This window comes from Antedon mediterranea, chromosome 9 (assembly GCF_964355755.1).
Source record: "Antedon mediterranea chromosome 9, ecAntMedi1.1, whole genome shotgun sequence".
Lineage (NCBI taxonomy): Eukaryota > Metazoa > Echinodermata > Crinoidea > Comatulida > Antedonidae > Antedon > Antedon mediterranea.
Window position 1 is genome coordinate 19,783,552 of NC_092678.1, and position 13,636 is coordinate 19,797,187.

At 35.7% G+C, this 13,636-nt stretch overlaps 1 protein-coding gene across 1 annotated transcript; it reads right to left on the reverse strand.

Annotated features, from left to right (window-relative positions):
* Positions 1 to 72: 72 nt before the first annotated feature.
* Positions 73 to 13,395, reverse strand: LOC140058292 (uncharacterized). The gene is made up of 18 exons (XM_072103856.1): positions 13,296 to 13,395; positions 12,849 to 13,025; positions 12,310 to 12,403; positions 11,846 to 12,001; positions 11,132 to 11,340; positions 10,013 to 10,138; positions 9,546 to 9,782; positions 9,278 to 9,376; positions 7,504 to 7,746; positions 4,500 to 4,691; positions 4,054 to 4,233; positions 3,841 to 3,934; positions 3,306 to 3,461; positions 2,763 to 2,971; positions 1,955 to 2,080; positions 1,279 to 1,515; positions 938 to 1,036; positions 73 to 801 (listed from the first exon to the last, which is right to left on the reverse strand). Exons 1-18 carry the CDS (start codon positions 13,369 to 13,371, stop codon positions 554 to 556), a joined length of 2,958 nt encoding a protein of 985 aa, XP_071959957.1. The 5' UTR covers positions 13,372 to 13,395; the 3' UTR covers positions 73 to 553.
* Between the last annotated feature and the right edge of the window lie 241 nt (positions 13,396 to 13,636).

A 13,636-nucleotide genomic window follows, 5' to 3' on the forward strand; every position in this document is an offset into this window, starting at 1 on the left:
GTTTCTCATTAATATACCAAATACGTACCTTTTATGTACAATAAACATGAGGTTAGATTAGTGAAGTCGTCAGAGGATTAATTCTATTATACCTTTAATATACGAAAATTAACTATTTACTTGTTAAATAACGTTGCACAAATTATTACACCTACATATTATTTATACTTGTTTACGTCAGTAAACTTAATAAATTAATCTTCAATTTTCATTTTTTATCTGGTTTCCCAGTAACCACTACATTATATTTGAATTGAATCTTAACTTCCACTCCCTGCAATATTTAGCATGTTTAATATTTCAAATTCATTATTAGCTAGCAAAACAAACATCATCGGCCCAAAGGAGCCCACCCATCCATGGAGGTACTCCATGACCCATCCATGAACCATTCATGTTTTATTTAACCAGAATTAGAAAAGTTTCTTATTATTGGATTGAGCTCGATCATAACTGCACTGTGTTTCGGATTTATAATGTGAAAAAAGGTATTTTTTTAAGTGTTGAAACAGTCACGGGCTTGCAGGCCATCTGAACAGTCCATCATAGTTTATTATCTCGGATGTGCAACTGTCTGATAGGGCCTAGGAACGTTAAGCTGCTGAGGCTTCCCGGAGATTGCTATGTCACCGTTAACTCCCGGAGCTTTCTCAAATGTATAGTTCTGAATTAACCACGTAAAGACGAGGAAGATCTCAGCCTTAGCTAATGCTTGTCCAACACACACTCTACGGCCGGCTGAAAAGGGCAGAAAACTCGGAAGACGTTGTTTTACCGAGCCATTGGTATCTAAGAATCGCTCTAAAAAAACAAAAAGACTTGAAATTTATCTTGTTTATTATCTTTTAGGTCTCTTTGTATTTTTAAGCGTTTCAGTACTGTATATTGCTTAGTTTTGTTTATTTGTTTTACACTCATCACAGCGCAGCTTTTTTACCTGGTTTGAACTTTTCCGGCGAATCCCAGTATTTTGAATCATTGTGAAGTGCCCAAGTATTTATGAATACCCACGTGCTTTCTGGCACCATGTAATTGCCTGAAAGAATACGGACAGGGGACATTTCGTTCAATTTTGGGTTTTCTTGTAGAGATTGTATTAATTAATATGTGGACAAAGAAGGTAGATATTTGTTCTATCTATTATAAAATAATATTATTAACAATAATAAAATCAGACTGATTAATGTACGTAGGCCCAACTGTGCCATGGTTAAGTATGATAGCGGCCTCGTCCAGAAACTCTTAAATAGGGTGCGAGAAATTCAAGGTGGTATTTACCAATTGTAGAGTCTTTAACAGCACAACGAGTCAAGCCTAAAGGTGCAACGGTTCCAAATCTCATAGTCTCCATGATCACAGCCTCAGTATATGGCAGCTTCCCACGATCGTTCAGTCGTGCTGGCCTATCTCCAATGACGTCATCGAGTTCCCTTTTAATGTTTCCCTGTACATCCGGGTTGTCGATCACGCATGCGACAGCCCAAAGTAACGCGGCTGTTGTTGTGTCTGTACCAGCTACAGAAAATGTAGATTAAATACAAATTAATAATGTTTAGATACAAATTATAACTTCTACAAAATGGAAATGGAATCCCATCACTTTTACTGTCTTTTTAAAAGCTGTAGTTACTCTACGTTATCCAAGATTTTCTTTAGATTTTAAATTCAAACTGAACAAAATAATTAAATTCCGGCATATTCCCTCTGGTGGTTTGTTCCTCTAACCAATAAGCGACTTCGATAACTCCAAAGGGCGCGATATTGAAATAGTCAATCTTGACTTTTTTTTGTCACGATTAAATATGGCACCCTCTGGAGTTATCGAAGTCGCTTATAATAATCACATAGATATCACATATATCACATTGTCATTTAAGATCGTGAAGATATATCATTGTAGGCCTATAATAATTTCACATTGCTTTACAGGTAGTACCAACGGGAAACAATATACCAAAGAAAATGTCCGATGCAATCTGTTTGATATGCACATCTGTTAATTTACTTGCTGAGCTATCTGTTTCCATTTCATCTTTCTGAGTTTTTAAAAGTAGCTCAATCAGGTCATTTGCTGGTTCATCTATAATGAAAATAAATAACTAATACAATGAGATGTTTATTAAGTGTCACAAAGAAAGGTAAGAGCTATTGGCCTATTTTTGTTGGTGCCCCCAGTCACTATATAAACTAAAATACAAATTCCATGATCTCAAAGATCCATTATGCGATTATAGATAAATATTATTGTTTAATGGTATGTGCCTTTTTTAAGCTCTGTTTACACTATCAAATCTTTATGTGATGTGCCTATATATGGACATGATGATGTCACTTTAGAACCATTAATGTGTATTGTTAGTGGACAAATAATTATGTTTATGTTTTCTAACGGTAGCCATGTGTAGGCCTACCCGTGTTGCCAAATCCCTTCTAAAATTCTAGAAAATCGTAGAATGTATTTATATACTACTGTGTAATCTCTAAGCATGCGCAGAATGGAAGTGGAGCTGTAGCTTGGTAGTCATGCTCGCCTTCCAACCCAAAGGTCCAATGTTTAATCATGACCTAGTGCATTGTAACTCACGACTCTCAATTCCACTCCCTAAGCCTCCAATGAGACTTGATAAGCGTGATAAATAACAAAAATAGTATATCCACATTGTAATTGGCGAGTTACCCGGTGTTGGATGCGTATAAAATAAAAAATAAATAAAATAAAATTTACTGGTAGACCTACTTGAATAAGATAATAATTTCAATACCTGGAGAGTACGTTTTTAGATGCTGATTCACTTCCGTCAAAATCATAGTTAAGAATTCTGTTCCTGCTTTTTTAAGTCGGTTTACTTGTGGACTTGGTAAAAATCGAGCCGCTGGCACAAAGTCAGCTAGGGTGCCGTTACCAAATTCATCATTTATTTCTTCTAATAACTTTACAAATCGAAGAAGTTGAGGATCTTTAAAATTATAACTAAAAAATGTAACATTTAAGTAGAATTAGAATGATGTGTTCTTCCGGTCATACAGCAGAAAACTAGACGATGGAGGATGGGTTATCTCCGGTTTTGTCTAGCACACACGTAGGCCTACCTCACCAACTAAAATGACTGTTTTACGGTGGAATAAATTCACAAATTGCGTATGCATCAGATGTAGGCCTGACCACCTCACCACCTAAAATGACCGTTTGTAGGCTGATGCTTTATTATGGCGGTATGAATTCACATGACATTCACATGACTTGGAATAAAATGCAAACAGCCTATATGTATATCTTTGCCCAAGCAAAATCTTTCTTAACTTACTCATGTCCAAAGCACATAGAAGCAACAACGTTGTAGACTGCCAATGTGATCACTTCCTTTGGATTGAATGGTGTCCCAGCTTTTTGTGAAAGAACATCTCTAATTTTTGGTCTCACCTCTTCTATCAAAGTCTCCAAATCTCCTGTAGCATATTTTCTGGAGGTTTAAAGATAAAGTTGTAAACAACAGCGGTGTTTTGTTAGCGGACTGCCATTAGCTCTTTAACCGGAATAAAATTTTAAAAAATAAAATGGTTTTAGAGTAGGCCTATTTTGTTTTGTTTTAGTGTTGTTTTTATTTACTTTTTCCTCTGGTTTTATTTGTGTGTAGGCTTAAGTTTTATGGTAATTCTGAACGTAGGGAAATGTTAGTATCTCATTCTACAGAGTAGACTGGGGTTGTCGGGTCTCTCTAAATGACAGTCAAGTGTCCTAACCAATCGGCTACCCAACTCATATGTATATCATTTTAAGAAACATTTGTGGTAGTATTTAGGACTAACTTCAATGTCACATAAACAAGCATTATACATAACCTGACAGCTGAATGTGCTAACTTTCGATGGAACTTCCATGTTGGTGTAGGCTGAGCAAAAGTGATATCCTTTCCGTTATCAGAAAACCAGTCCACTACAAACAATATATTATCGTACTTTATAAATCCATGCCACACACAAATAATATCAGTTTAAAAGATAAAAATGTACATAGACATTTCTATAGACATAATAAGTTTCGAAATTACTTACAGAGGTGGGAAATCGGACGTCCACTAAAGTCGTTTGATTTTGTAAGCAACGCCTCTTGTACGATTTCATAATTGTTTAAAACGACAGACCAATAATTACCAAATTTAATTGAAAAAATGGGTCCATACTTGGAGGTCATATCTTTAAACAATTCCCAAGGTGGGTTTTCTCCTATCAATGCTATATGAGAAAAAATAGTATTTTATGGTGAAAGATTAGAAAGAACTGTAACATACCATCAAATCACGGTAATCAGTTAGGGGAGGGGGGGGGGGGAATGGCACAATCAGCACTATGGTCATGTTACGAGAGTTGTCAAAAATATAGATTATTTGACTAAACTCCTAGAAAGTAGGAAGCCTTTTGCCATTTCCTCTTACTGTAATGTACAAATACCTCTATACCCTGCATATCATATCTTTGTAAAGTGCAAATGTTAGGCTTACTTGGAACATTCCCTAAGATAGGATAAGGTGTTGGACCAGGTGGCATTCCAAGTGGACGTCGAATGTTGAAATACATCCACGTAAGCAACAGAATGATCAGCACTACGGCTAGAGACGTACTTGTACACTCGAACATCCTTTTACAGAAAAACATTGTTTTATAAATGGTTAACGCTAAGTGAGCGTAGTGCTCTTGAAACGTACATTTCGGATACTAACTGATCTTAATGTGTACGGTAGGCCTACCACTACTAGTCTCTACAACTCGCTTCGTAAAATAAATAAGTGAGAATTGTGAATTTCATTGTAGGCCTAGTATTATGTTTACCTTAATAGTATAAGCAGTCAACTGAATGCAACAGTGCAGAGTCAAGCCTAAACACAACTCCGAGTGTACGCTAGGTTCCTGTGACTTTCTTTGTTGACTTACGGTATCAATAATATAATAATACTTGTTATGCTGTCCTTTAACCCTTGCAGAAAAATTCATTGTTGTGGTTGAAACAAAGTGCACATATCCGTGCCTAGATATACTATTTGGCTACCCTGTGCATTGTGCATTGCGGAGGTAATTGAAAAACGATAATGCAGAACAGTATTAGCGGGTGCTGTATACGGAGCTGAGGTCCCGTTAGGCATTTGAAATCAGTACTGCTGACTCTTATGGCAGCCCCTGCATCTAGTATCTGCCTCAGACCTCTGGTCAAGGTGGGCACTGGACGAGAGAAGCCCTTGATCAATGTCAGGACCAATCAAGGTGCTTTAAACTCTCCTGGCTTTGTTTGTATCAAACCTGTTAGTGGCGGTAATTATCGCTGTTGGTTTCGATTGAATAAAATAAAAATAAAATAAAAATAAAAATTTATTAACGTTCTATATTCACTGATTGTTGTATTTTTTTTCTCTTAGATTTTTTGAATTCTTGTGTTTTAAAGTTGTTTCATTGCAGGACCATATTGAAAAATAGAAATTTTGTGATCTTTTCTTTTCTGAATTATGTTATCCTGCCTAAATATGTTTTAATAAAAATAAATAAATAAATTTATAGCGATTACTTAATGTAAAGATAAGTTCACGTGTTAGTACTGTCAGTGTAAGCTTGGTTCCCACTTGGGCGCAAAGCGAAGTGGAACCGACGATGCAATAGTGCTGCAAACATCGCAGGTTTGATTTCACGCAGGCGGGGGCAAACACAAATTATAAAGCGTGGTTCCCACTAGCGACGCAACACAAGGACGTAACGCAACGCAAGTGAATTGACCAATCACAAGCGATGGCTTATTCGCTTGTGATTGCTAACTGTCTATAACTTCGCTTGTCATTGGTTAAAACGCTTGCGTTGCGTTTACGTACGTCCTTGCGTTACGTTCTAGTGGGAACCAATCTTTAGAAGGGCATTTTCTTACGTTGCGTAGATTGCGTTACGTTGCGTCGCTAGTGGGAACCAAGCTTTAGTGTGAAGAGAGCAAGATCTACAATAAACAGGATTTTCCCAAAAATACGATAGAGGCAAAACATGGTTTTGGTTTATATCTAAAACTTATCTAAACTTTATTCCCATATGGATATATAATTGTTTTACAGATTATGTTTTTAAATACTCATCTTAATAACAATATTAATCAAACTTCTTTATTCTATAGCTGCTGAACATGAGTTGTCATTACTGACCAAAAAGTCATCCCATTTCGTAACTTTCGACAAAAAACACAAGAAAAATGCCAAGAGTAATTATGGTCATTTTCATCAACAGTAAGTATTTCAACCAGAGTACTAGGCCTATTTCCACGTACTGTACCTAATAATGCCGTTACACTATTTGAACAACCGATTTTATAAATTGTTGACTACAATTACTCAATGTATTGATATTCTATAGGCCTATTCATTTACTGATTAAAAAAAAGTCATTCCAATTTTTTTTTTCAAACGGAAAATATGGTCATTTTTATGGTCAGTAATTCAAAACCTAAGGTTAAGTTCAATATTGAATATCGAAACGTGGAAGGCTGAAGGTGCTTGACCTTTGAACAGATCTCGCCTAAATTGTTTAATATTTTAACCTTACAATACTTAGTGTTGTATATTCTGGCACAGCCGCTTCATAATCTCTTTGCTTTTCTTCCTTATATCTTAACTCTTAATAAAAGTTTTCATAACGAATTTTATTTTGTATTTATTATTTTATTTATATATATTTTTTTACTTTATGTACACGTCAACAAATGATGAAATAACAGTTTTCTCATCGCAACTTGTACAAAATAATTTAAAAACCACAACAATTTTTCAATAAACATACATATCATACTAGGCATACATACATTTCTACCCCAACAAATTTTTCAAAACTTTCTATTATTTAAAAGTCAAAGATAATCAGGTTTCGGGTCCATTCTATTGTCGCCACAGATTGACTTCTTCATCAGTACTTAGCCTACTATGAATGGATGATTAGGTGGGAACATGAACGCTAGTTGATCATACCCGGCACCGATTTGATCATCCGATCATTCGGGAAACCACCTCACGATATAGGTATGGCCCAATCCCGTCATGACAGACGATAACCTCGGGCCTAAAATATTATTTAACTAAGCGAAGTAGTTCTGTTGATTTCATTGATTTGTTAAAATATTTTTATACAGTAAAATGTGAACAACATCAGCAATTAGGTTTATAAACTACTACTATTTTTGATAAATAATAATGTTGACTTGCTCGCTTCCAAATTCTCACCAGAAGAGATAATCTCAAATCTAGTGATAACAGTTACGACTGTGCTAGCTTATAATATCATTCATTATTATATTAACATACAACGAAGCCCGAAAAAATACAGTTACCAAAAATCATTCTACGTTTATTATCGAAAAACACCGGCGAATATCCCACGTGTGTTGTCATTTTAAATGTGATCTTTTCCTAGGCCTCCATGTTTATCTTAGAACAAATATGAAGGAGAATTGTTTAAAAAAACACAATCCTAGGCCTAATTAATAACGGAGTTGTACAACAGCTTTGTAGGGCTTAGGAAAGTTAACCGCTTGTGCGCACCCACTCACTGCTGTAACTTCTGTAACCCCCGGGGGCTTCTCGAATTTAAAATTCTGACAAAACCACGTAAATATTAGGAACATCTCGGCCTTAGCTAACGATTCTCCAACACACACTCTACGACCGGTGGAAAATGGTAGAAAACTGGGATGTCGTTGTTTTACACTGCTTGTCGAATCCAGGAATCGCTCTAAGTAAAAACAAATTACATTCTTGTAAACAAATTACATTCTTGTAAACAAATGAAAAATAGTACGTGGTTCAAGAAGTAAATGTATACTAATAAGACTAAAGTATTTTTTTTTAAATGTTAACAGGGGTGTTTTTTTTTCCAGCTTCTCGTCCGGTTGGAGAAATTAATTGAACTCCTCAATTTTTGTGAACCAATTCCCTACGTTTTTTAGTCGCGTGGAAGCGACTCTATAGTTCACTATGTCGGTCGGTTGGTCGGTCTGTCTGTCTGTCTGTCGGTCTGTCGGTCCGGTATCACTATGCGTTTTATCGCTTTCTGACCTTATCTTGATATCAGTTTAATCTAGCTAGGTCAATTTTTCACAGTATATTCCTTATGGCCAGGTCTCAATGTGGTTATGTTTTCACGGTGCGCAATAAAAAATTACGCGGTCTACGCACGATTTAACGAAATCACGTTTGTAATCATATCTTCACAACCATGAATCACAATTAAATAAAATTTGGTACTCATAAATTTCAGGGCATAAATCATCATATGGCAATACAATTACGTGCGTAGCGCATGTAACGCATGCGTACGCGCGCTTAAAATTTTCAAAATTTATTTTCGATGAAATAAGAGTACGTTTCAGGCAATTTTAAGCGTTTACAAAATTGCCATGAGTGCGCATATTTTTGCGCGCGCACTGCGCGTTAAATGTTATTGCACACTCTTTTTGCCCGATTTCTGTTTTCTTGACTTACTTTTCAACTCGAAATTACGTTATACGAGCACGTCAAAAGTGACAGGCTACGCACGTGTAAATTAAAAATATATAAATGTTTTTAAACATTTCAAAATTTTTAAACATGTCAGTAATTTCGGTCAGTATAGTTCACTATGTCGGTCGGTCGGTCGGTCTGTCTGTCGGTCTGTCTGTCGGTCCGGTATCACTATGCATTGTAGCACGCGACTTAATGGCTGTTGGCCTTGTTAGATCTAATTTAAGGTCACAAACTACATTTAATGCAAAAATAAATACTATATGGTACTATTGAGATAACCTTTTTCGTCTTTAAATGAAACAACGTCAGTTTAGGCTTATAGCTAGCGTACGATGTTCGTACGTTACCGATGTTTACCAGCAAAAACTACAAAACTAAGCCTAGCTAGGCTGGGCCTAAGACACTGCCAATGAGAGAATATTACCGCGAGCTACTTAGGTAGTGCATTGTTTCTCTCTTTTTTATCATAATTTACCATAAAACGTACATTTAAGATAAGGAATGACCTGATTTAATGTTTTAAAGTATTATACATGCATTATTTTCTCAAAATGTCACAAATTGTAGGGAATGGGTCTTTAAGTTTAGTTTTATCCTTCGAATGATACGGTACTGAACATTTGCTTAAGTCTTACTTATAATATTCTCTTTTCCGATGCATGTGGAAAACCCCAATGACTTAACGATGGACATTATAGGAATCATTATAAGCCAAGGTACCGTAGTATATATATAGTACCACCCAAATCAACCTAGCTTACCTGGAGTAAACTTCTCTGGAGAATCCCAGTATTTTGAATCATTGTGAAGTGCCCAAGTATTTACGATTACCCACGTGTTTTCTGGCACTTTGAACTTTCCTATAAAAACGATTGTTGATGTTATTAATAACTTTGAAGTCGTGTGTTATAAAAAAACTATCAGATGATAATATATGGCAGTAGCCTATTTATTCTATTTACTTAACGAATCCGGAAATAAAAAAAAGTATACTTCATGAACATTTTCATTAAATTTGTTGTTTCTTACCAATGGTTGAGTCTTTAATAGCTCGGTGAGTTTCAGCTAACGGGGTAACCGTTCCGTATCTCATAATCTCCATGATCGTAGCCTCTGTATACGGTAAATTCCCACGATCACTTAGTTTTGGTGGTCTGTCTCCAATGACGTCATCAAGTTCATTTTTAATTTTCTCCTGTACATCCGGGTTATCCATCAAGCAGGCGATACCCCAAAGTAAGGTTGTAGTTATTGTGTCTGTGCCAGCTTTTAAAATTCAACAAATCATAATTGTATTAATTAATATTCATATTTTAAAATTGTTTTAAAGTAAAAATGTGAGTAGGCCTACTGGCGATGAAAGAAAGCTTCACTCAATCACCGTCGCGTAACATACTTAGATCGTCAAAGAGCAGTTGCTTTGGCCTACTTCAAAACATAATCAAACATTATACTTAGTCAGGCCTCAACAGTAGTTTAAATAAAAATAAACCTACCGATAAAAAGATCTGATAATATCTGTTTGATATGCACGTCAGTTAATTTAGTTTGTGATCCATCGGACGTCAGTTCATCTTTCTGAGATTTTAAAAGCAGCTCAATCAGGTCATTTGCCGGCTCATCTAAAAAGGAAAAAAACAAAAACCCGTATGCTAGTTATTATCAAAATTATGTTTCGTCATGTTATAAAAACAGGCCCCTGCGGGGACAGAGGTTCACATTTGTGTGAAATGTAATTAATACGGGTTTACTCTAGGCTATTGTTTGATGTTTGAACAAGGTTTTATTCACATTTGCTAACTAAAATAAATAATATAACGTACCTTATATTATTGGCCTATTTAATTGATTAATTTAGTATCACATGGCATTGCTGCTAATTTTGTTCTTATTATTAAATAAGTCTATTTAACCGTCGTTTCTAGTACACGCGATAGGCAGATACACAATGCGAAACACCAAAACCCGAACATAACTCCGCAGCCAAAATCCGAACACGATTTGTTGAGTGGCCTAGCCCTCGATGATATTCGATACGATATCATTGACAAATACTTCATGGCAGTGGTGTGTTCAAAAACAAATAATGAATATGTTGTATTCAATTCAATTTCATGGCAGTGGCGTGTTATAAAACAAATGATGAATGTTTTGTATTCAATTCAATTTGTTGAATGGAAAGATTATTTTCAAAAAAACTCATACAAATTCCTCCCTATTCATCTCCATAAATGATGGTTGTGGGAAGAATTACCGGAAATGATTAAAAATTCTTTAATTTTAGACAGTTTTCAAATATTTTTAAATTCACTTAAATCACATGTTTTATATTGACTTTGTTGAATCGACTATTATGTATTTTATCCGTTTATTTTATATTGACACTGTTGATTCGTCTATTTGTTTTTTAAATATTTTTATATAGTTTATTTTATATCATTGTTGTTACTTTGGGAGTACGGAACCTGAACTCTTGTTATAGTGATTAGGTTCACTTTTAGGTTCCTGCCTACTCCCTTAGTTTCTGTGTTTTGTTTGTTTGTAACTGGTTTTTGGCAATAAATAATAATAATAATAATAATAATAAACATTCATTATCACCAGTATTTACTTACCTGGCGAATATGTTTCCATATGTTGATGAATTTCAGCAAGCAACAAACCAAAATATTCTTCTAAAAGTTTGTTCAATTTATTTATTTGATTACTTGGTAAAAATCGAGTAGCTGGTATAAAGTCAGGTAATGCTCCATTACCAATCGCAGCAAATAGTTCTTCTAATAATTTTACAAAACGAACAAGCTGAGGATCGTTGAATTGGTACCTAAAACAAGAGATTTAAACTTGATGTGATCAAATATGGTAGTGATGTACGTGCCCAAATATGGTAGTTACGACATCATCATGTCCACATATGGGCACATCACATTTTTTGTCACATAACGTTTGATAGTGTAGACAAGACTTTTACTGTTTATCACCGTACAATTAAAACTTGCCACTAAATTGAACGACTTAGGTAGGCTTACTGTACCTAAATGCGTCCGGTATCATATAAGAAGATTTCCTGATACAGCATCAAACGTAGAACTATGTAAATCCTGTATATAACCCAACTTAGAACTTAAACTTCCGTAATATATGGCATCTATGTAAACACATAAAATACTGTATTACGGAATTTGCCTATAAATGTTACAAATATTTATCATATACTAAGGTAGGCCTACATCAATGATAATCGGGTGTTATAGTAGCCTGTACGTTTAGGACAGATGTTACAATTTGCACAATGGTAGAACTTAATTATTAACAGTCAAATAGCTTACTGTTTTCCAAAGCACATTGAAGCAACGATGTTGTAGACTACTAATGTTATCACTTCCTTTGGATTAAAAGGTGCCCCAGCTTTTTGTTCAACAACGTCTTTAATTTTGGGACGTATCTCAATTAACAAAGTCTCCAACTCCTTAGTTGCATAATCTCTGTCAAGAAAAACATGATTTCGTAAAATTTAACATGCGGATGTCATAGTTAATGAGACCACATTCGTAGAAAAAATGAGTAGGCCTATTGTATAGAGATTTTGCTGAATGCTCCAGTAGTCTTACGTAATGGGAGAGGCGTTGTTTTGGTTTGCCACTGCCCGCGGCAAAGTCAAATAGGGTAGGCCTACACTGTCATAGACCTGGGCCTACATTGTGATAAACCTAAGCTTACACTGTGATAGCCCTAGAGGCCTACACTGTGTTAGACCTAGGCCTACAATGTGAGAGACCTAGGCCTGACTCACCTGATAGCTAGATGTGCTAACTTTCGATGGAATTTCCAGGTTTGTGTAGGCTGAGCCGCAGCTATATCTTTTCCATTGTCGCTAAGCAAATCAGCTGTAAGATTAAAAATTAGGCTTAGAACAAAGTATAATTGATCTACTATAGTAGCCGTATCATTTACCAATGCATAACAAGACAAATTTCTTTGGGTAATATCTTTTGTAAAATATTCAATACAATTCTTTAAAAAAAAAACAAGCCCGCGTTCATGGTTAGTGATTAACACAGGTAATTTACTGTCTACCCACCAAAGTTTGCGATACCAGTTCCCAATTTACCCGGGCAAATAAGTTTGAAAGGCCCTAAACTCTAAATACAATTAGCTTGGTTCCCACTAGGACACACAACGCAAGGACGTAAGACGCAACGCAGGCGAATTGACCAATCAAAAGCTAGGCTTATTCCAACTGTCGCTTGTGATTGGTCAATTCCCTTGTGTTGCGGCTTACGTCCTTGCGCTGCGTCCTAGTGGGAACCAAGCTTAATAGGCCCTACTTACTCATAAAGGAATGAGGACGTCCACTGAAATCATTTAACTTGGTCAGTAAAGCATCTTGTACTGATTCGTAATTGTTTAGAACGACTGCCCAATAACGTCCCACCTTTAGTGAAAAAACTGGTCCATAGTCTTTGCTCAACTCTTTGAATGTTTCAGCAGGTTGTTTCTCCATTAATACTATAATATAAGATAAAAGACTATCACAATCTAAATCGAACTATTTATCGTAAAATGGATTTAATTTCGATAAAACTTGTCCTTCATTCAAATTTCAAAGAACTTATTAAAACGGTGAAATGATAATTACGAATAGGAAAACGAATCAATAAAGTAGGCCTAGCTAAAAGGAAAACAAACGTTTAATTAAAAGAGTTCGATCGCACAAAGACACTAAGGGCCGAATACGCTTCACGCTATATAACTCAATAATTGAAATGTTAAGCCTACTGTGAAGATGCCCTATGACCGGATAGGGAGTTGGACCAGGCGGCATACCAGGCGGACGCCTGATGTTGAAATACATCCATGTAAGCAACAGGATGACCAGAACTACGATGAGCGATGACGTAGTCGTATATTCAAACATCCTACACAATAAAATAAAATATAAATGGATAGTGGTATGAGAAATGCAAAAAGGGGATGAATTAGGGGAATATTAAGCTTGATTAGGCAAATTAAAACACTTATAGTGGTTATGAGATTTTGTCAGGATGGGTTGGGGAAGGTGGGTGCAAAGAAGAGGAAAACAGGACGATCAATTAGCCGTCCCCTACCATAATAATGGT